At 34.9% G+C, this 24,065-nt stretch overlaps 3 protein-coding genes across 3 annotated transcripts; 1 reads left to right on the top strand and 2 right to left on the bottom strand.

Moving 5' to 3' along the window:
• Positions 1 to 751: 751 nt before the first annotated feature.
• si:ch211-149k23.9 (germ cell-specific gene 1-like protein) lies at positions 752 to 9,215 on the bottom strand. Its single transcript, XM_067448997.1, has 6 exons — positions 8,614 to 9,215; positions 4,578 to 4,757; positions 3,457 to 3,504; positions 3,099 to 3,251; positions 2,844 to 2,955; positions 752 to 1,764 (listed from the first exon to the last, which is right to left on the bottom strand). Exons 1-6 carry the CDS (start codon positions 9,008 to 9,010, stop codon positions 1,392 to 1,394), a joined length of 1,263 nt encoding a protein of 420 aa, XP_067305098.1. The 5' UTR covers positions 9,011 to 9,215; the 3' UTR covers positions 752 to 1,391.
• A 1,554-nt stretch (positions 9,216 to 10,769) lies between these two features.
• On the bottom strand, positions 10,770 to 16,706 carry atg12 (ATG12 autophagy related 12 homolog (S. cerevisiae)). Its single transcript, XM_067449713.1, has 4 exons — positions 16,556 to 16,706; positions 14,082 to 14,218; positions 12,763 to 12,825; positions 10,770 to 11,992 (listed from the first exon to the last, which is right to left on the bottom strand). Exons 1-4 carry the CDS (start codon positions 16,656 to 16,658, stop codon positions 11,933 to 11,935), a joined length of 363 nt encoding a protein of 120 aa, XP_067305814.1. The 5' UTR covers positions 16,659 to 16,706; the 3' UTR covers positions 10,770 to 11,932.
• A 2,230-nt stretch (positions 16,707 to 18,936) lies between these two features.
• On the top strand, positions 18,937 to 22,606 carry cdc42ep5 (CDC42 effector protein (Rho GTPase binding) 5). Its single transcript, XM_067449712.1, has 3 exons — positions 18,937 to 19,091; positions 19,244 to 19,312; positions 21,021 to 22,606. The coding sequence occupies exon 3, from the start codon at positions 21,029 to 21,031 to the stop codon at positions 21,929 to 21,931; it is 903 nt and encodes a 300-aa protein (XP_067305813.1). The 5' UTR covers positions 18,937 to 19,091; positions 19,244 to 19,312; positions 21,021 to 21,028; the 3' UTR covers positions 21,932 to 22,606.
• Positions 22,607 to 24,065: the final 1,459 nt, after the last annotated feature.

Genomic DNA, 24,065 nt, shown 5'->3' with positions numbered 1-24,065 from the left:
TATCATCCAGGAAGATTGCACAATATATTGATTATTGCTTGTCATTTAAATGAAGCAGATCTGATTTTGATGTCAACTGTTGAGGAATAAAATGAAAACTTAAAAGCAACCATGAGTCCAACTATTTTGTGTCAGTATGTGTGAATTTGTGTGTAATTAGAAGAGGTGAAGAGCTCAAGTGAACTGCTGGAAATGGCAGCACATTAATCTCTAATGGTCAGCCAGCGGCCAAGAGGTTTAACATTCATTCTCGTGGCAATATTTACCCGTAATCCTAGATTATCTTTGTGCGCATCAACAAATGGGAAAGTTGGGCCAGATATATACTTTATGCACACAGGTAAATGTGAGTCTGTATGCCAGTACTTTGGAATGTTGTGTTGGAGAGAATCTGAAAGCTCTTTATAACACTGTTTAATAACCTTAGTCTTAGTCCAAGTTAGGATTACTGACATAATCGCCTGTCCAACATTGCAAAGTAGACATTTCGAAATCTCCACTTTTACAGTCCATCCTCCCTCTCCAGTCTCTTTAATATATCATCTTTTCCTTTGTTTTGCCGTATTGAACATTTGTGATAATGAACTTGAACCGTTAGAAACACAAAGAATGTCACATTGGACACGGTGAATGTAAGATATATCACAAAATTGCGCAATTCTTACAATATGATTTACAGTATTGACTATATACCTTGCTCAAATCACAGAAGTAGTAGAAAACCCCATGACACAAATAATCACACCGTCTGATGTTTGCAACAATTCCACATTTATATTTCAAGCATTTTAGATTTTCTTAGTAATAATGTTCTTTTAAACAAGTCTGTACATTACCTATGGTATCAGATCCTTTATTATTAAATAACACAGCTATTCCAATATATATATACATATATATATAGCATAAAAGACGAGCTATAACTGAAAACCATTTTGTTTTAGACATAACAGATGAGATGCATAACTGAAATTAATACAGTCTTCATGATCTGACACAATCTCAGTGTAATCCACTCAAGAGTCTCGTACATTTCAACACAAAATAACATTTCCCAGAATCCTCTCACTTGGAAATCCAATCAATGAATGATTTACACACAGAAGGGGACTTTCTCACACCTGTTTTGTCTGCATATAGTCTCTCTCACTCATATTGACTGAATTTCAGCCACACACATAACTGAGGGGGAAACAATCATCTAAAGACCCTTTGCATAGACAATTTTTACTGGTCAGTCAGTTAATCAGGCAAATAAATAAATAAATCATACAAGGCCTTTGTTGTAAAAACTCACCCCAAAATGAAAATTCTGAAATCATTTACTCTCGCACTTATCTAGACCCCATGACTTTGAGTAAATGATGTCAGATTTTTCATTTTTGCGAGAATCAGCAAGGAGAATCTATTCCTTTCATAGCCTCCTTCATCTCATCCATCTCTCTCTCGCAGTCCTCACACGTATCTGGTCTGCATCCCCCAACCAGTACCAGGGTGGGCACATCCTCCTCTTGCACCATTCTCATGTTCCCATTGGACGCCCACACAGAGTCTATCATCCCATTCGGGCACTGTAATAGGCCACTGACTGAGTACAGCCCGCCCCCTGGGACAACCTCATCATAGGATGGAGCGTGGGTTGTAGCGCGGGCCTCTTCTAATCGAAGCCTCTGGCGGTGACGCATCTCAATGACTGTTTTGGTGTAAGAATTAAGGGTCATTACTGCAGCTCCCATGCAGCAGCTGAAAGACACCCATGCCAACCTTGGAGTTGAGAAGGGAGTGAGTGGACCGTGCAAAAGAAAGAGGGAGATTAGCATAGAACTAGACCGGAGGTAACTTACAGGCCTTTGTCAACAAACGGTGGAATGTTCTTACTTTTTTGTGTGCTAATTAAAACTTTGACATTCAAATGGAATTTAACTTCATGGAAACCAAACCTGGGCACAAGACATCATCCATATTTGAATATATGTGAGCCTGGACCACAAAACCAGTCACACAGGTATATTTGTGGCAATAGCCAACAATACATTATTTATAAATGTCCTATTGTAATATAAAAAATGTATTATTAGTAGTAATAAGGACTTAATTTGGACAACTTTAAAGGCGATTTTCTCAATATTTGTGGGTTTTTTTGCCCCCTAGATTCCAGATTTTCAAATAGTTTTCCTATTTCAATGGAAAGTAAATTTATTAAGCTTTCAGATGATGTCTAAATCTCTTTTTTTAATTACCCTTATGACTGGTTTTGTGGTCCAGTGTCACATACATATACAATTATCATAGATTTGACATTCCATATTTATAATATATGTAAACTTGAATGATATTTGAGATCTATGGCAAAAGGGGAAGTGAAAAAATCTTTAAAAATATTATATTATTTAATGATACATAATGATTAATATAATATAATATAATATAATATAATATAATATAATATAATATAATATAATATAATATAATATAATATAATATAATATAATATAGTTACATTATGTTACTATTATTTGATAATTGTAAATAAATGGTGATGATTAAATGATGACAGAATTTTTCGTTCACTGTTAACATTTTAAAGGCATCAGTAAAGTCCTGGAATCATATGAAACGTTTTGGAAACAGCACAAAAAATATTAAGATATGCCAAACACAAACATCGTGATTTTCTGTAAAGCTGTTTTGAAACAATATGTATTGTGAAAAGCACTATATAAATACATTTAATTTGACTTTCCTTTAAGTTATACGAGCAAACTACCCTTTTAATCGAATCATATCTAACCATACATAAGTCGGGGTGGAAGTATATTGTGTTAACATGTAAGTGTCCTCACGCAAAAGACCAGCCGTAGTCCCACGTCTGAGGCCTCCAGTCTTTGGGCCCCACGATCACAGTCAGCTGAAATACTGTGGTGTACATCATATGAGCCACCATCCCTAACAGTCCTGAAATATATAACTAGAGAGAATTAGAACAATATAAGATGCCTGGTACCTATGTGATGCAAAAGATCAGAATATCATTCTTAAACTATAACTGCAAAGACTGCAATACCCAAATATACCACAAGAGAGAACCAGTCTCTTACCTGAGAGCACAGTGCACATGGCTGCAAAAGCGTTGATTTTGAGCGCATGCATTTCTTTATGAGCACACAACACCTCCACCCACATAAGTAGAAATCCCATTCCCAACAAACTGATGTACATGAACTCAGCAATCATTGACAACCACAGAACACCTGCAGTAGGCAGAGAGGAACACATACAGTTTTATGAGCACATGGTGTACAAATAGAGAGAGACTTGACATTCTGCATATAGACGTCATGTATCATTTCATATGCGCATGCACACACACACACACACACACACACACACACACACACACACACACACACACACACACACACACACACACACACACACACACACACACACACATACCATGAGTCTCTCCAGGAGTAAGATCTAGGAACCTGCGACATCGTTCCCCTGTAATGTAGTAGAGTTAACAAAAATATCAATGAAATACAATGTCTGACACACACTATAATGATTATTTTAAAAAATGAACAACATAAGCATTTTTAAATGGGTGTCATTTTGGTTTTTACAATTTCTTTGATACAAATTTGGCACTAATTTTTCAAAACTCCAGACATAAAACTCACAACCAATGATCAAAATACAAATTTTTCATTTCATTGCAATGATCTAACAATCAATAAAAACAACACAATAAGTAATGGAAATGAAGGAACATTCTGTTATCATCATGAAGCTTTCATGATAATAAAATCAATTTACACCAATTACTGTGGAACATGAACCAACTGGTCTACATTATTTTGGATATACCTCATCATCAATCTTTTTCGGACACTGTTTCTATGATCCCATGTTTCACTTTTATAGAGCATGTTTTCAGATTTGACATTACTGTATGTTTGCAGATCCTTAATGAGATCCTGTGCTCAAATCCACAAAAGCAGGCTGATAAAATATTTAGAACATTAGACAGCCTTTTACAAGTGACTTTTACAAGTTTTGTGTCTAGATTTTGAAAAATGCCATCAAGGTTCTGAAATTAGTACCAAAGTGATTGTTAAAAAAAAAAAAAAAAAAAAAAAAAAAAAACACTGTAGCCTAATTTGAAATTTGTGCCATGTTGCTCAAAACCCCTCAACTTCTCTTTCTTCCATAAAAACACAAAATAAAACAGTTAGCAGAATGTTCATGCAGCTCTTAAATAAATTTAAAGTGAACAGTGAGAAGGGACTGTCTAGCTAGAACTTCCAGTCTTGGAGGGCCATTGTCCTGCAGAGTTTAGCTCACAAAAATCCCCTTTGCTGCATCTCTGAAATCTTGCTCACATTTGCATATTTTCAAATATAGCAAACATTTGACAGGACCTGGACAACATTCGGTTTTATTGTATGGAAAGAGTAGCGTGAAAGTCTAGCCTAACATCTCCTTTTGTGGTCCATATGACAGTGAGTACATAATTTGAGATTATTTTTGGGTAAACTTTCTCTTTGATGTTTCTTGATGAGAGTTGTTCTTACCATCAGCATGTTTTTCACAAGACTCCCAAAATCCTGTGTGGAAATATCTGAAGGTGTACTTGTCTTCTCCCGTCTCCCAAATGTAGTGAACTGCATTGGCCAGTTGCCTTTGACGAATCCTGGCAAGTTCCTCCCTTCGCTTTGGTGATAATGTGCCCCGTGGATCTGGGGTGGGACTTTCTGAAAGAAAAGAAAAAGCCTGTTAGTAACCTAAATAAGCAATGTACAAGCTGTAACATTTCACATGCATGCCAGAATGCTGACAGACTGTCAGTGTGTCAATCTGCACATTAGTATTGGGGATTTTTCATTGACTAATGATTTCCATCACTATGCCAAAAGGTGGCGACTATATATTTATAAACAGTGTTGGGGCTAATGCATTACAAGCATAGTGAGTTAAATAATCAATTACTTTTTCATTGCTTTTAAATTTACCTCTTACTTCCAATTTAGAGCGTGAAAGCTCTCCTGTCCTCATGTGAGAAATGGTAATTGTAACTAAATATGAGCATGCATTTTCTCATTGCACTTGCATAATGACAGGTTCAGTTTTCCTCAAATAGAATTAAAAAATATATACTTTATGTATTGAATCTCACTTTATGTCAATGTCTTTGCTGCTGACGTTCGATGATCCAATTGAATTACAGCTTTTCTCAATCGATTTGACACATTTCTCCAAAATTGGATCACTCTGTTCTCAAAACAGTTAACTCAGTGATCTGAACACTTTGTACCCGTCCTAAAAAGATTGTACATTTTCACACATATTACAAGTAATGTGAACCATTTTCTCAAAACACTAAGCACAAAATTCTCAGATGTTTATACAAACGGGATTCCAAAAAATTTGGGACAGTGTACAAATTGTAAATAAAAACAGAATACAATGATGTGGAAGTTTCCAATTTCAATATTTTATTCAGAATACAGCATAGATGATATATCAAATGTTTGAACTGAGAAAACGTATCATTTTAAGGGAAAAAATGGCATCAACACATCTCAAAAAGTTGGGACAAGACAATTTTTACCACTGTGTGGCACCCCTCTTCTGCAAACATCTGGGAACTGAGGAGACAAGTTGCTCATGTTTAGGAATAGGAATGTTGTCCCATTCTTGTCTAATACAGGCTTCTAGTTGCTCAACTGTCTTCTTGGTCGTATCCTCCTCTTTATGATGCCCCAAATGTTTTCTTTGGGTAAAGATCTGGACTGCAGGCTGGCCATTTCAGAACCCGGATCCTTCTTCTACACAGCCATGATGTTGTAATTGATGCAGTATGTGGTATGGCATTGTCATGTTGGAAAAATGCAAGTTCTTCCTTGAAAGAGAAGTTGAAGTTCTAGAACTTGGATATACCTTTCAGCATTGATGGTGCCTTTCCAGATGTGTAAGCTGCCCACGACACACACACTCATGCAACCACATACCATCAGAGATGCAGTCTTCTGAACTGAGCGCTGATAAAAACTTGGGTTGTCCTTGTCCTCTTTAGTCTGTGTGACATGGCGTTCCAGTTTTCCAGAAAGAACTTCAAATTTTGATTCATCTGACCACAGAACAATTTTCCACTTTGCCACAGTCCATTTTAAATGAGCCTTCGGTGGATGTTCACCGAAATGTTTTCTGGAAGTATTCCTGAGCCCATGTTGTGATTTCCATTACAGTAGCATTCCTGTATGTGATGCAGTGCCGTCTAATTTTCCTGAAGATCAAGGGCATCTAGTATGGTTTTCTGGCCTTGACCCTCACACACAGAGATTGTTCCAGATTCTCTGAATCTTTGGATGATATTATGCACTGTAGATGATGATAACTTCAAACTCTTTGCACCACTATTTTTCGCCTCAGCACTAGGAGAATTGGCAATCCTCGGCCCATCTTGACTTCCGAGAGACACTGCCACCCTGAGAGGCTCTTTTTATACCCAATCATGTTGCCAATTTTCCCTAATAAGTTGCAAATTGGTCCTCCAGCTGTTCCTTATATGTACATTTAACTTTTCCAGCCTCTTATTGCTACCTGTCCCAACTTTTTGTGATCATTTGATCCTTTGTGAGATTTGTAAATTATTGCATTAGTTTTCTTATTCACAATTTGTACAGTGTCCCAACTTTTTTGGAATCGAGTTTGTAATTATAGTTCATAAATCCAACCAAAATGTTAATATATATAAGGACAAATCTATCACAGCTATATTTATTGGCTTTACACAAATTACAAATGTATGAACCATTTGTACAAACACAAACAAAACTCTGGAATTTTTTATATTATCAAATGCACATGGTATGTTTTCTGTTGGCCCCAAACTGATATCTGCTTGATTAATAATACATGATACAGAAAATGACGTTTTTTCCAAAATGTAATAGGGAAAACATAAAATGGAAAGTATACAGGGAACATGAAAATATGCAAGAGAAGAGGGGAATAAAGAGGTGGTGTGGGTAGGAGGAAGTGGTGTAATAGAAAGGAAAGAAAGAGTGGGACATACAAAAGGACATCATAAATGAGGAGAGAGGAGGAAGTAAAAAAGGAGAAAAGGAGGAGAGCTGAGTACAGTGGAGGGCATTGGTGTAGTGGAAAGAGCAAGAGGAGAAACTGTAAGAAGGACATAGTGGACAGCAGGGTGGTACCACTATTCAGTGGTTCTTAACCCTTGACCTGGGGAGCCTTTCTGAGGGTATGGGGAATTTTGGATTCATTCCACATAAAATGTTTTATTTATTTTATTTTTAAATAAGAAATGGCTTTAAATTCAAGATAAAATAATTTGGCATAATGTTATGTTTGAATACTGTATACCTATAAACACATTTTTATAAATATCTGTAGTTGAGATAATTGAAAAGCTTTTGCCTGGCAATTTGTATGATCTCAAATGTCAGGGTGGCACAACTGCCAATATTTTATTATCAACTTGACAAGGAAATAACATTAAGCCTGATACTGTAATGCAACATCCAGAGGACCCCAATAGACCATTGTGGCAGAGTGAAAAGTTTACAGATATCTCTCAAATATTGACAAAAACATCTAATTTCAAGTATTATATAAGATATATATTTTTGTTGTTTATCAGAATAAAAAAAACTTTTAAATACTGTTCATGACTCATGATGAAATATGCATTACATCAGTATTTTTTTTTTTTTTTAAATAAGTTTTTTTTTTAGGCTTTATTTGCTCAGTGACTCATATAAAAAACCCTGTTGGAAAAACATTACAATAAACCTGTATTGTCATCAGTGTAATTGTACATCTACAGCTGAAATCATTAGAGAACACATATGTAGTTTGGATGTTAGTATTTACTTTTAATAAATGCATTACTAGAAAAACATTATTTGGCTAAGGTAAGAGACGGTTTAGATCGCTGTGTTAACTGTTTTGAGAGCAGTTACATAACATTTGAGGAAAAGCTGTAAGATAAACATCACATTTATGTTTAATTTTTTCTTTTTATTGCTTATGGAAGAGTGTTGAACTGACTTCTCCTGCATCCTATTCTTCTGCAGTCCAGAATGAAAGCACAGCCGAAAGGTTTGTTTGGGGTTTAATTCACTTATCCTGAGGTTTATTTCACTTATGGTGCGAAAGGGCCTTTAACAACTAAATTCGTAGTTGCTCTTAAAAAACAAACAAGCAAGAGTAAAACAGAGTAAAACGTGAAATTAACTTAATGCATTACATTCCATAAAAAGTAATTGAGTTAAACAATTATTTACTTTTTTAAGGTAGTAATAGAATATTGTAACACAACTTTCCCTAACACTGTTTACGAATGAATCGTTGAGTCATTCACTCAACCCATTCATTTAAAACAACCGTCTGCTTTCATTTAGTTCTGGACTGTATCTGGTGATGGGTCAAATAGTCAGAACAATATTATCTCTAAAATGGAAATTATTCAGTCATAACTTCTTGTAATATCATACTCTCAATCGTTATGTTGGTCTGAATATCTGCATGATTATGATTTATCACACCAGTAATATCAAACCAGAAGATTAAGATACAACATACCTGTAGTGTAAGGCTCACTATTGTTCTGGCCGCAGTTCTTCATCTTGACAGGTGAAAGGCAGAGAGGTTTGACCACCTTGTGCGTTCCTTCACACCAATAAGACGTGCAGAAAGCCAGCACAGATAAAGCAAGTGCAAGGGAGGTCAGGAAAAGAGAGAGCAGGGAGCGAGACCGCCTAGACATGTGGTCCAACATGCTACCTAGAGGAAAGGAAGAGAAGGGCAAACCGGGATGCCAGTGGCCACACACACACACACACACAAATCTTTGGGATGATAATGAAATTGAGAAAATGATATAAAGGAGAAATGAGAAAGAAATCCCTGTGACAGATGGTAGGAGAAATGAAGATGTGGATTTATTAAAGGAGAGGGTCAGATAAGGAAAGAAAAGCATATGTCTCAGGCTTATACATTTAAACTTTGTTCTAAGCAGATGTTTATTAACCAAAGCAACAAATGAAAAGAGATCTAAAAGACAGATTACATTAACTACAGACACATATACTACTCGACTACTATATATATGTTAATACGATTTGGCATTAATACTATATATCATAATATGGATTACTATTTTAAGCTTGTAAGCTATGATATATATATATATATATATATATATATATATATATATATATATATATATATATATATATATATATATATATATATATATATTTATTTATTTATTTATTTATTTTATTTTTACATTAAGTAATTTCCACAATGTCTAAAATAAAATATTAATGTCATAAAATTGCTTTATTGAAAATTGTAAGATATATGAGTATCTTATATCAGTGATCTGTTATGCTTCTTTGAAATGCAAAGGTAAATAAATGTAGGAATTACTTGAAGAACATGCAAGATGTTAATAATTATCGCAACATTATTAGAGATGTATACATATAAGACAAAGTAATAACTGAATTTACAAAAATGGACCAGTTCAAAAGTGTACATACCATTGAATCTTAATACTGTGTGTTGTTACCTGGATGAGCAACAATTTTATGTTTTGATATTTCATTAGGTTAACTAAACTAAATGAAAAATGTTGCCTTGGCAGTTAGATTTATAAAATAAAGTAGTTTTTTATACATTATTTCACTTAATTAACATTTTCTTTTTTTTTCTTTTTTTAATGGTTTAGTTTCAGTTCAGTTCTTTAGAAAAGTCCTGCCCAATCTTTGTTCTCTAGCATTTTCAGTTGTTGTTGTTTTTTATTCTTTCCAGTATGACTTTGAGATCCATCTTTTCAAACTGAGGAACTTTTTTCCATTTTAAAATTCCATACTTCCAGGCTCAAATTTCCTTTCAGTAGATTTTCATACCATGTAACAATGGTTCATACAGCATTATATTCAGCTTTATATTTGGTTATCTGTAAATATTTTTCTCAAAGTTACAACATACAGAGCCCCTTATTAGGAGCCAATAGGGTGTACATTTTTCATCTTTTCTTTAAAGATCTTCTTTTTTTTTTTTATCACGGCACTTCAGAGACTACATAATATATTTGCATCTCCTGTGCCATGATGCCTTCTTAAACATCAGTGAATATTTGCATCTTTTATAATAGTTGTGTTTACAGTAAATTCCTCAGTTGTCCTCAGTGCAAAAAGATGGATCTCAAAATCATAGTAGTCACAGTCGGAAAGGGTTTAAACATGCAGAAGATGCTGGAAAACGCTTATTCGGGACAGTACTAAACAAAAATAACATGCACTGTTTATGATCCCTCTTATTTAGTTAAAATTATTATTAACATATTGCATATTTTTCAAGGGGTATGTACATTTATGACCAGAACTGTAATCTAAAGGTAAAACATGTAATGCAGAATAAATTATATGGAACTATTACTGATATTCCCTAAGGCATCATCCAGCCTAGCCCTGAATAGGATTAAAAATGAGAAAAGGAAAGAGAGGGAATTCAAAGGATTACGTTTGAAGTTACGTGATGAAATTATTAGTTAAGCTCTTGCATTAAGTCTAACTTTACTTGTAATCCTCTAATAATCTGTTTTAATCTGTTAGAGCTTTGTAGGTGTGCATGTTTTTTATATATATATATATATATATATATATATATATATATATATATATATATATATATATAAACACTTTTAAGGATTTCTATGTATTATTTTTATCCTTAAATAAACTCGCATTACAATTTTGAGCAATATGAACATTTAATATGAAAACTGTAAAATAAAAGTAGTTTAATAGATCAGAATAAACCTGACTACATTATAGATTACATCAACAAAACTTAAGTCAGGTCAACTAGAAACCGTTATTTGCGGCAAGATCTGCATATTTTCATTTTTTACAGTATATTGAAATACAGATACTCCTTTTTTTATGTTTGTAAGCAATCTGAAAGACATTTTGCGCGCTAATCAGAAGCAATGCTCAAATCACTCATTTATTGATAATAGTACCAGATGTATCTGCAGTATTGAGAATTGAATTTAGCAATATTTTACAAGAAAATCAACATTATTCTGCATTAAAAAAGCTCTTTTTTTATTACCTGTGCCCATTTATCTTCTTACATCATGTCCATCGTAATAATTTCCCCCTATTTCGATCCATTAATTTTCATCTTTTTCTACCTTCTGTGCAGTTGTTAAACACAGAAGGTCTCGTCTCTTTGGTTCAGCATGCAGTTTCCCTCCTTATCCTTGTGCGATTATTTCTGGTTTTCCCCTTTTTTGGTACAATCCTGCCCAAATCTCCTCCTTTTCCTGCCTTCACACTCTACCAAGAGCATCCATAATCCCTCTTCAGTCCATCTGTTAGTGCCGTCTCCATCTTTCTATCTGGTCATCTTTTACATCTCTGCATCCCACCCTTTTTAAACAACCCTCTGTTCTACCTGTTCTTCACACCCCTCTACGTCTGCACCGGCCCTTGCATGTGACCTGTTCCACCCTGGGACATTACCCACCCCTCCTGTAAAAAGTAATCACTGTGTACTACTGTGAATCACATATTGTCCTTCTCCCTGTAAATCACTTCAACATGAGCTTAAATATTAAATACATTCATCAGAATTTGTAGCTAAAGGTATTTGGTGTTCTTATGATTTCCATCCAATCCTCCCACCTCCACTCCACTTTAAAAAAGTCCCACGAGATAATGCATTGTTTAATATTATTATTTACACTTTATTATTTACAAAAAAACAAGCCATGAAAAATGTATAAGTTATAAAAACAATGAATATGTGAATGTGATGTTTCTGTTACTGTATGTGTACAGATGTATGCGGGAAAAATTCATGCGGGGGGTGGGGGGAGCTGTGTTCATCCCCAGGCCTGGGACTTGCAGTAATGGAGAACTAGTTTCCCATCACTTCCAAAACACTGTAAAACAGAATAGAACAACAAGGTTTACCTATTAAATCACTAAAAACACACTGTACCTTCACAGAAATGCCCACCAAAATTGCATTAAAGGGTTAGTTCACCCAAAAATTAAAATTCTTTCATCAATTACGTAGCCACGTCGTTCGACACCCGTACAACCTTTGTCCATATTCAGAACACAAATTAAAATATTTTTGAGAATAGTTTTTGTGCGCAAAAAACAACAACTAAATAATGCCTTATATAGTAATGGCCAATTTCAAAACACTGCTTCCTGAAGCCTCGGTGTTACGAATCAGTGAATTTAGGTCAAATCCCGGCACGATCATAGATGCCTCATTCGACCGATCCACGCAGACACTAATGAGGAATATATATAATATATGATCGCGCCAGCATTTTGACCCTATTTGGAAAGAAGTAATGGCATTGGGAATATTACATTACAAATAACAAATTAACAAAAACAAATACTGTTCGGTTTCTCACAGAGACCGATAGCTTCGTGCCTTAAGACATCAATGTGTTGTCACGAGCCACAGGCTTTATTATGGATTTGTACATAATACGAGTTTTTTACTCTCATAGTGGCTGTCATAGAAAACACCCCATTAACATGCAACGTTTGGAGTTAAAAATCTCCATTTGTGTTCTACTGATGAAACAAAAACACCTACATGGTTAACTATCCCTTTTAAAAAGCCAGATGGGGGCAGACTAACATTTGGCAAAACACACCCAAAAATAAATGCATTAAAAAAACATACCTCAAAAAGCACACCCACTTCTTGGTCTGGTGATGGAGCAAATGACTGATTGACATAAATAAACTGATGGAAGAGAAGAAAAATAAAGATAAAGCATTTAGTACAAAAGAGCAATAAAAACCTTTTTTTTTTTATTTCATGAGTAAAATGAATTGGTTGGTTCATAAATAAAATTATTTATATATATATAAGTACCAGAAATATTTTAAGGGGCGGTCACGCTGCACTTTTCACTCCATTGTGTCCCGGTATGACCTTCTGACTTATTTAAAAGAACTACACTCACCTAAATGATTAATAGGAACACCATACTAATACTGTGTCTGACCCCCTTTCGCCTTCAGAACTGCCTTAATTGTACGTGGCACTGATTCAACAAGGTGCTGAAAGCATTCTTTAGAAATGTTGGCCCATATTGATAGGATAGCGTCTTGCAGTTGATGGAGATTTGTGGGATGCACATCCAGGGCACGAAGCTCCCGTTCCATCACATCCTAAAGATGCTCTATTGGGTTGAGATCTGGTGACTGTGGGGGCCGTTTCAGTACAGTGAACTCACTGTCATTGTCAAGAAACCAATTTGAAATGATTCGAGCTTTGTGACATGGTGCATTATCCTGCTGAAGTAGCCATCAGAAGATGGGTACATGGTGGTCATAAAGGGATTGACATGGTCAGAAAAAATGCTCAGGTAGGCCGTGGCATTTAAACGATGCCCAATTGGCACTAAGGGACCTAATGTGTGCCAAGAAAACATCCCCCACACCATTACACCACCACCACCAGCCTGCAAAGTGGTAACAAGGCATGATGGATCCATGTTCTCATTCTGTTTACGCCAAATTCTGACTCTACCATCTGAATGTCTCAACAGAAATTGAGACTCATTAGACCAGGTAACATTTTTCCAGATCTCTCAAGATCTGCTTGGTTAAAAAAAAAAAAATCCAAATATCTTCCTTTGTGTTCAGCAGAAATTCATACAGGTTTACAACAACTTGAGGGTGAGGTTTTTTTGGGTGAACCATCCCTTTAAGGCCAGAGTATATTTAATTTTTCATGTTCCGTGTCCACTCCGCACAGCATTCAAAAGTATACTAACTCAACCAGATGAGCACTGATGGAAAAGTTTGAAACAATTACTTTTCCAGACTCTGCAGGATATCAAAGTGCAGCACAGATTATTCAAGCTTTCGAAACAAGGAAAATCTGTGGTTGTTTGTTGTCATAGTGGTCTGGCAGAGGAGGCACAAATCCCTGTAGGGCCCACCCAGCTTTTTAATAAAATGAGGTGGCCATGGTGGGGGTGAAAAACATACCAATTGTTCATTAGGCTCCAGTTTGAGAAAGCGTGAGATGAACTGAGCAAGTGACTGTACTGTCCTCCCTCTCTCCACAGACCATTTTTTGGTCTTCATGATGGGTGTATCACCGACAGCCTTTAACAGCACATCAACTGAAAGACAAAAACAGAATAAAATAATTTCACATAATATAATATAAATAAGATAAGCGGCCACTTAAATCTATTTTACATTTTCATGTTTTATAACAATTAAATCCTCCCTTACATCTCCCTCTCACTCTCTCATTTCTTTCAATGGCGGGAGGGGGAGATGTGAGAGAGGATGTTTCAGGCGTGACTTTTTACTGAGCCAAATCGAAGTACTCTCAGAAGTTTTATTTTGGTTTTATTCACCATTCTTGATCGTTCAACTATTCGTGTCACTGTATTTAAACAGGGAAAACGTGGAGGTGTTTGGTCGCTTCTAACTTGATCTCTGTTTGGCTCCATAGTGAATGAACTGGGCTTAGTGGGCTAAGATAAATGCTGTCAGAATGTCACTGTGCATCAGAGAGATTAAGTGCACGCACTGAGTAGAGAGAGGTATGTATCAACTCGTCTTAGTCAAGGGAATAACATAGTTTAATATGAAAAAGCAGTGAAGTATCCCTTTAAGTACACTTTTAAAAGTGCAATCTATAATAAGTTTCAGCTTCTTAATTATGGTCTACAGTAGCCTAGAAATCTAGACGCACCCTAGTGACAGCAAATCTAATCTGCCCGCGAGTGTCTAGCAACTCTCAATACCCTTCTGAGCTGTATTCGCCTAACTCTTGCCGTGCCAATCACATCGTGTATAGAGTCAGTGGGCAGGGCCATAATGACGACGGCCGAGTTGCGTTTGCGTGCTTCTAGTAAACACAGAAACTGGAGAACTGCGGTCTTTTGAATCAGCTTTGACCACGACTCTGGAAGACTTGGAGTTAAGCTTTTCTCGAAGAAAAGACCAAAGAACGGCACTGAAGTCATTCTTAAAAACGGAAGATGTGTTCGGAGTTTTGCCGACCGGATACGGCGAATGTTTAATCTATCAACGAGCTCCGTTTCACCTTCGTTGCTCTGGTTGGTTGTAGCTATATCCTATCGCGTGCAGAGGGAGTTTGAAAGACAACTGTTTATCCCGCCCCTCGGATTGAGCCCTGTCTATGGTGAGTTTCCAGACCAAACATCTTGATGTGGGTCTGGCTTGTCAGGCTAGGTCTACAGTGATGTTGTAAAAGTGCAGTTTTTAAAACACAGTCCAACTTTATATTAAAGGAAGTGGTACTGTTACTGTAGAGAGGTGTATTCCCTCTCCCCTTCCCCCCGACTCGAGTTTGCCAGATAGGCTGCAGAATCCAACAGAAACTTCTGTAGCTGCAGCTGTGGTAACTAGAGCAGATCTGGCAACCCGGATGCTGAAACACTACTGACTTTTGATAGATAGGTGGATGGTGGAGCTTCAGGCCAAAACACAACATGTCAACATCAACATCAGTTGAGGGCTGCAACAACCACTTTTAAATGGCAATATCCTGGCCGGACTACTCTTGTTAGTGATATTAGTATTTTAAATTAACATGATTTTTTAATGTCTAGTGGCAGGGGCATTTTATGATTAATTGAAATACAATTCTTACATACAGTTCCTTTAAGTGTCTTTTAGGAAAGTTCCTTAACGACTAGTAACATAATTATTGGCTACAATAAAAGTTGTGTATACATGTTTAACATTGTATTTATATATTTTTTAAACCTGCATGTAATTATAGTTAGCTGCATCTATAATTACACTACTGACCCTTCCCTTACACTTGCACAAAATTATAGCCAGTCCCTAACCTTACCAGTATCCCACCTCAATAGCAGGTAGTGTTTGCAATACAACATAAAAACAATGAGAAAATTGTAGCTAAAAACGTATTTTTAAAATTATGCATGACCTACACAGTAAAGACATCTAAAGTGTGAATACTAATTATTGTTATATGTCAAGTAAAAATGTACAAGCATATTACTCAATAATCAATAATGATCGCCAAGCGCTCTGTAATAAAAACTTTATATAAATACATAACTATGGTACGATGTGGCCATAAAATCCGCAAGGGGTGCACAACGTCGCACTAAATTGTGATTATAATATGCTGTAATATATTTTCACGTACGGTTGAATGGTTTTACACGAATTTTTAAGCCCATGTAGTTCATTAAAATAGCTACTAGGCCTAATTTTCTTTAAAATCACGAAAAAACAAAAAAAACAAATGTACATGGTAAAGAAGCATGCCTACTTGGCCAGCCATTGGCTGCCTACATACAAACGCAAAGTTCATTAGCTGGCAGAGCTGTCAATCTCAGCGAAATCGCGGAAGTAACTCGCTGATAACCTGCCCGAAATAAACACTGCAGCAGAGTTTAGCAATTCATTTAAAACAGTTTCTCTGTTTATATATATATAAACCGTACTTTTTTTCTTCTCATCCGATGATCCAGTGTTTTCAGTGGCAGTGTGTTGTATCGAAGGTTCATCTTTTTGATTTTCTGTAGGAGATTCTGCGTTGTCAGACATCCTCCGACATACACAACAGGCAGCAGCACCAGAAGACTGCGCATGCGCACTGAGCTGAATTTTCAAATTAAAAGTCTCTGAAGGAGTTCTATTTTTAAATAGGCTACCATGAAAAGAAACAGTAATTATTATATATTTATTTATTTATTTTTGTATGTAGCCTATTAGTTTATATCATTTTTTTTTTTAGTTTTATACATTTAATTTCAGTTTAGTAAATTCGTTTTATTTAGTTCCAGCCAAACTTAAGGCTGGAACACCACTGGATGGCAACATTTTCATGATTGTGGTTACATAAGAAAAGAGTGATGAATCCATATGAATGCGTTCTGGTATTAAAGAGATAAACTGTGTTTCATGCATTGGACTTCAAATGTAAGTAGACCTAAACTGTTTACTTTGACACACTTCTGGCTCAACAGACTTTGTAACCCATCATTTTAGAGTATAGCGCAAATATAAATCCATGTGTAAATAGGGCCTACTTTGAGACTTATTTTGTCATTGTAAAGATAAAAGTGTGATTTATTTGGTTTCATTCGCGTAAATTGATATTCTCTAATCCAGCCACTCCTTCAATAATGCTGGGTTTTTATATGTGACCTCATACACTGACAACACTTCCAGCCATTCATCATTGTATTAGTAACCCTGGTGATAGTATTCTAGTGTGACATAAGCTGTGCTAAGAAAGAGGAAGTGATGTGATGTGATTCATGGCTCAGCTGCAGCATCCTTGAATTCTCTTTCCAGGCAGGAAATTTAGACCACCAAAGCAGAAAGAATGTCAGTTGTAGCCTTAAATCTATAATTAATTCAGTGGTCTCAGTTTTCTTAACCCATAAGCTGTATTTGATGCTTGAATTTAAAAGGAATCTATACAGTCAACAAAATTATAACTTTCCTGAAAAACCTGCAGGCCTATATAAGTTTTACCTGCCCTCTGATTGATAAGTCATACTTTTTTAGCAAGTGAATGGTATTTTAGGGTTTTAAACATGTCCCCCTATTATATGTCCTTTATCTTTGAAATCTTTAATTACTTTTTATAAACATAAATTACTTAATTACTTTTTATAAACATAAAAAGATTTATGTTTATAAAAAATACATAAAAATACATGTTTATAAAAAATAAACATTTAACTACTTTTTATAAACATAAAAAAAAAGTAAAGTAAATATAAGTATAACTTTTATATTATTGTATTATTAACTGGCTAAAAAAGTATGAATTATCAATCAGAGGGCAGGTAAAAGCTTATACTTTTTTTTATATATATATAATCAAGTGCACCTCCTAAGTTGCTTTCACCCAATAAAAGTTAATCTTGATACATTAACAAAGCTTTTTTTGTTGTTGTTTTTTTGTTTTTTACATTTCTCAATCACATTGCATTATATATTTTGCTCCCCAAAATAAATACTACAGGGATTTCATCACATAATATCAACCTTCTTATACAAATTATAGGGAGATATTGTGTGATGATGACTGATATTTACAGTCTGTTATAAAAAAATCTCATTAATTTGCATTACATATATATATATATATATATATATATATATATATATATATATATATATATATATATATATATATATATATATATATAGCTTAATAGTTCAATAAACTGACCCCCCCCAAAAAATAAATAAATAAATAAATAAATAAATAAATAAATAAATAAATAAATAAATAAAATCAATAATAATAGTAATTTCAGACTATTACTTCGTGTCACCTTTTGAATAATTGTTTTGTTTTTTGTTTTTACTTTTTCATGGCCTTTGTAGGCCTACTTTTATTACAATATTAATGGTGAAAGTGATAGGCCTATACATGCATTAAAAAAACAGCATTAGAACAGGCTCTGCTTCGACAAGCTCTATTCAAAATGTTGACAGACAGGATTCCAAAAAGTGTTGTCATTGTGATTCAACCATGGCAATAAACTCAAACACATATTTGTTCTAACAGTAGGGTACCTAGCCTATTATATGTCCTATATTTCGTCTCACTTTTATAAATGTTTGCATCACCTATTTTGTTCTCATTACTTTTTTAGACCAATTGCCTTGTTCCAGCCACACTTTTTTACTCCCGATTCTACACTTGAGTGAGGTTGAAAATTCAGACAAAATTAATGTGAAACTTAGTTCACTAAGGAAAACAATGCATAGACTAAATGCAGCGCTGCGTCATTCAGTACTTTCATTCACTATTACAGCTGTTGCCAAAGCGCTCCCATGTAAAACTCACGTCACTTCCTTGCCCATCCCAAAAGGAAAAAAAAAAAAGAAATATCGGAGAAGAGCGACGCCAGAAAAGTCCGTAAAAGAAGGAAAGCGAAGATATTAAAAGAAACATTTGGTTCAAAGAGCAGCAAATAGGTATACAGGCCCATTGACAAGCAAACGGGGATCAAAGTAAGTCTAATTCCCTCGTTTTAAAGGAAACCGATTCGTTAATTCCGTTGGGCGCGTAACTTTTGCAGTTACTCCCACTTTAAGAGACATTCATTGCACTAATCTATACTAACTTATTTGACACACACTCTTGATTTTTTGCTCTATTACAGTTTCATTGGACAGGGCGACACTTTCCTGGGCAACAGGCAGGTCTTCTGCTTAAAATTTAAATACCACTGGTAAGAGTTACCGTGGCTGCAACTTACTCTATTTCGTTTTGATCCAGTGTGTATAAAATGAATTCAAAACTTTTTTTTTTACAGTATTTATCAGTAGAACTAACCTCAGAATTGTTATTGTATTGTATACTCGTGGTGAATAGGTCTGTTAGACGCCTAGCTAGAACTAATACCCTTTCCAGCTGTTGCAGTTGTTTATGAACCGGTCAGGAGATGTACTTTTAAACATTACTCATTTTTTCGAATAAATATAAACTTCTCGGATGATACCAACAATTTATGTTTTAACAACTAGACATATAAAGAGTAAAATATATATTTCTATTTATTTTATTTAAATAAATATTTTGTTTGAATTTTAAAGAATTGGAAACTCCCTCAGCTTGAAAACTATTCTAGGCTCCATAAACAAGTAAAATTTGTGTGCGTAGATTATTTTTAAAAATTAAGTTTTAAAAACCTGTAAACGTGTGCACTTTCATAATGTGTTTTAGACTCACCTCGCGAGAATGCTCGGCAAGAATGCATTTAAGCACGCTCTTCACATACAAGTCCGAGCTTGGATTTGGCGTCTGTCAACTCCTTTTTTTTCACAACCTTTACGCAACCATAGCTCTTTTTGTGTGCGACGTAATGACTTTCCTGATTATTATGGATGAAATAGGGAAATGTACAGATTTAAGACCATGAGTTTTATATGTAACCTATAGTTGTATATATTGTATCTACCTCGCCAAAAACAGCCGTTATAACGTCCCACTGTGTGGAAAATGCTTTTACAGAGAAATCAGTCTGAGGAAAGAAATGTAGGAATGACATTAGGCCTAACTATTTTATAACTGTTTCATTAACTATAATATAAAAAGTAATATGTAATATTCTGATATTATATTTATGATTTAGGAATGTGAATATCAAGCTATCAAGAAACATTAAATAAAATGAATAATATTATACCAGCAGAATATATATTACACACAGCCTGGCCAACAACAACAAAACATTTGCTGTTTAGGTTTAAATAGGCAAATGCTACAGTGTGATTGGATCATTATTGCGGTGATTATTAGGTTTCTAGCATGTTATATGTTTGGCAGCAGTTCTTCTAACCCTAATTGATGGAGTGTGTAGCTTTTCATTTCTTAATCAACTGTGTAGAAAGACACATCATGGCCATATTTCAGGATGACAAAGCCAAGATTCATGAGGCTTAAATTGTGAAAGAATGGTTTGGAGGGAGCATGAAGAATCATTTTCACACAAGAATTGGCATCTCTGAGTCCAGACCTTAAATTCGTTGAAGGTCTTTGGGATGGAGTAAACTTCACACAGTGCTCGACTCTTAATTGTCAACACAAGATCTTGACCAAAAATCGATGCACCTCTTGATGGAAATAAATATTGTGATGTCATTTCCATCAAGAGGTGCATACATGTTTGGTCAAGATCTTATATCGACAATGTAAGAGTCAAGCACTCTGTAAAGTCTACTCCAGGGTCTTCTTCCTACATCTTCGTTAGAAGAACTGTTGTCAAACATGCTAAAAACGTAATAATCACAGCAATAATGATCCAATAATTGACTCTTAAAAAATTGCCTATTTAAATTCAAACAGTGATTTATTTATTTTTGGCTGGGCAATGTAGTTATAGTAAATGTTTTTATTACACATTTACCTTCATCTGATTTTGCGATTTCATTCCACAGTTGCTACCATGCCTCTCCACAAATCATCTCGGGCCCCTCGTCTGGACCCCACCATGATCTCCGCTCCCCTTGGTGATTTCCGTCATACCATGCACATTGGTCGTGGTGGAGACGCTTTTGGTGACACCTCCTTCCTGTCCACCCATGGCCCCTCTAGTCCTAATCCCAGCTCTGTGCAACCAGTTGGTGCAGCCACTCTAGAGACCACAGACATTCAGATGAATCATAATGATGATATTGAATATGCAGAAGATACCGGTCCAAGTGAGCTCCGACACGCAGATTCAGTTTCCTCCTTTGACCTCGACTTGGATTTAGGGCCCTCGATTTTAGGAGATGTACTGGGAGTGATGGATGGACTTACCATGGGTTCTCACAAAGACAGCGAAGAGCTGTTTAATCCCAGCAAGAGCACAAGAGATGGGATGATGTTGCCAAGGAGTGCTGCCAATGAGTTGAATGAGAGGATGATATTGGAAAGTGTGACCAAAGAGGTGATCCAACGAGATGACCAAGCGAACGAGATGAATGGCGTGAAATCAAAAGGGCTCAGGCCTAAAGTGCGATTCAGCGACAAACGTGATGAGATCATCGGTCGACAGGAAGTAATTGAGGGGCTAGACATGGAAGGTGAAGAAGAAATGAGCTTGAGACCAAATAAAGGGATGCATGAGATTAGTGGGAGAATGGTTTACGACAAAGACCCAAGACAAGCAGAGATGGTTAATCGGAAGGAGGACAACTCTCCAAGCCCCCCTTCCTCAATGAGCTCAGAATATGAGGGAGTCTCACCGTTGGACCGGAGGAGAGAAGACCAACATCTTTCAGAAACAGATTCAGAGGAGGAGGGTGTCAACGGAGAACAAGGATACACTTTTGAGGACGAGTTTGATGATGAGATTGGCCTATAAAAGGACAGTGTAAGCAATTTGAGGACCAAAATTGAGTCATTAGCGTCATGGAATCATGCTTTAAAAAAATCCAAACGGAGAGTTAAGGATTTTTTTTTTTTTTTTTTGAGGTAATAACTGGACTATTTGGAACTCTCTTTTCCATACTTTTGAAGTTTACGATGGTGTTTGCTCATTTTAAAATCTTTTTTATGAAAGAAAGACAGTTATGTTTGTCTTTTTATTGGATTTTATAAATACAAAATTTGAGTTTCCCATGGACAGTGTGACATCTTAAAGAATAACCCAAGAACAATCTTCTGCATATATTTCCAAAGATATATAAAACTGTTTAATATTTCCACTTAATAGCTCTGTTATAGGGCACTTTACCTTCTTCAGTTAACTGGACACAGCTTTAATTTCAACAAAGAGTGAATACCTGCAGTACAAAATAGAACAAATAGGTGATTTTTAGAGTAACAGTCAACTCTCTTTTTTTAAGCCAAACACCACATACAAAGTTATTAATTATTGCTTATGTTATGGTTATATGTAGTGCCTTACAGAAGACACTGAAGATGTTTTCCATCCTTGTCTTGCATAGTTTCACTGAAAAGCCAGTCGAAGAAGCTTTTCTTTTTGTGGGAAGATGCAAGGTTGCTAAATGCATTCATAAATGCTGGAATTTTCTCCTGGGAGTTTTCATTATTATATATATATATATATATATATATATATATATATATATATATATATATATATATATATATATATATATATATATATATATATAAATATCTAAAAATGCAAAAAGCAATCAGATTGCTTTTTTGTTTTTGGAGATGTAATCTTTTTAAAAAAGTGTACAAATGAAATGTTAAAGTTACACTACAAAATAGTCTTAAAGCTAAAAGTGTAAAAGGCATAGTTTTTAAACTGTGAATGAAAAAAAGCTCATATTCTTGTTGATCATTTGAGTGCAAGTTTTGATCAGATTCATAAAGGGAAGCATGCATACCTTAAATAGGTTGGGCTTATTTTTTAAAAGCAGTGGCTTTTATCTTGCTTTCACATGTGTATGATTTAAATACTCAAGAACAGACAATCAGTAAATATTTTACATTCAAAATCACTCTGCCAATTGAAATAATGTAGACAGACCAAAATGTGTAATTAAAGTTTTAGAAAACTGTCAACTGACATTTTGTATTATTTGAATGTGCTTATTGAAGGTAAATGCATTTCTGTAATGCTATTGTTTTATATATATATATATATATATATAATATATATATATATATATATATATATATATATATTAAATCAGGTAAAATGAATTATTTACTATCTTAAACTCGCATTTTATTTTGATAGCATCATTGCGGGTTAATTTTTTTTGCATGTTTGGATGTGTAGGTGGATGAATGGATAGATTTTTAGTTACACTTTTCTGAATAATTCTAAATTACATGTTATGGATTTTTTGTATGGATTTACAAATATCACATACACTCTTAAAACTAAAGATTCCAGGAAGAACCAAAAATAGGGTTTCACAGTGATGCCATAGAAGAACAATTTTTGGTTCCTAGTTTTTTGAAAAGGTTCTTTAAAGAACCATTTTTTCTAACCATTTTATAGTCTAAAGAACCTTTTGTGCAATGTAAAGGTCCTTTGGATATGAAAGGTTCTTAATGGAACCATACACCCTGCCAAATAACCATTTAAGAACCTTTATTTTTAAGAGTGTACATGACCATGAGTCCAGAATTGTTTGTCTTACAGCATCAACTAGGGATCAAAGTAAAAAAACAATTGCTGGAAGTGGAGTATTTACATTTTTTTAAAACCAATTTGGCCAAAAATTCAACAAGCTATTTCTTGATAATTACACTGGAGGGCATCCTTGTATATTATAACTATTTCCTCCTTCCAGCAATAGTCACTAATTCATATCATTTTTCACCCCAGCCATGAGGTATATAACCCGAATTGTATACAAAACTTTTTTTAAATTCCAAGATTTGCACAACATGATTTGATCTAGTTAAGCTAATACAATTTTCTTCAGTACTCTTTAAAGTTGTGCATTAAAAACATTTATCTTAGGCAAAACATATAGAAGAAATTTAGTTCTCAAAAAAAAAAAAAT

Source organism: Pseudorasbora parva, chromosome 7 (assembly GCF_024679245.1).
Source record: "Pseudorasbora parva isolate DD20220531a chromosome 7, ASM2467924v1, whole genome shotgun sequence".
NCBI classification, from domain to species: Eukaryota; Metazoa; Chordata; class Actinopteri; order Cypriniformes; family Gobionidae; genus Pseudorasbora; species Pseudorasbora parva.
The sequence above is the reverse complement of the archived record's forward strand: the minus strand, read 5'-3'. Positions and strand labels throughout refer to the sequence as shown.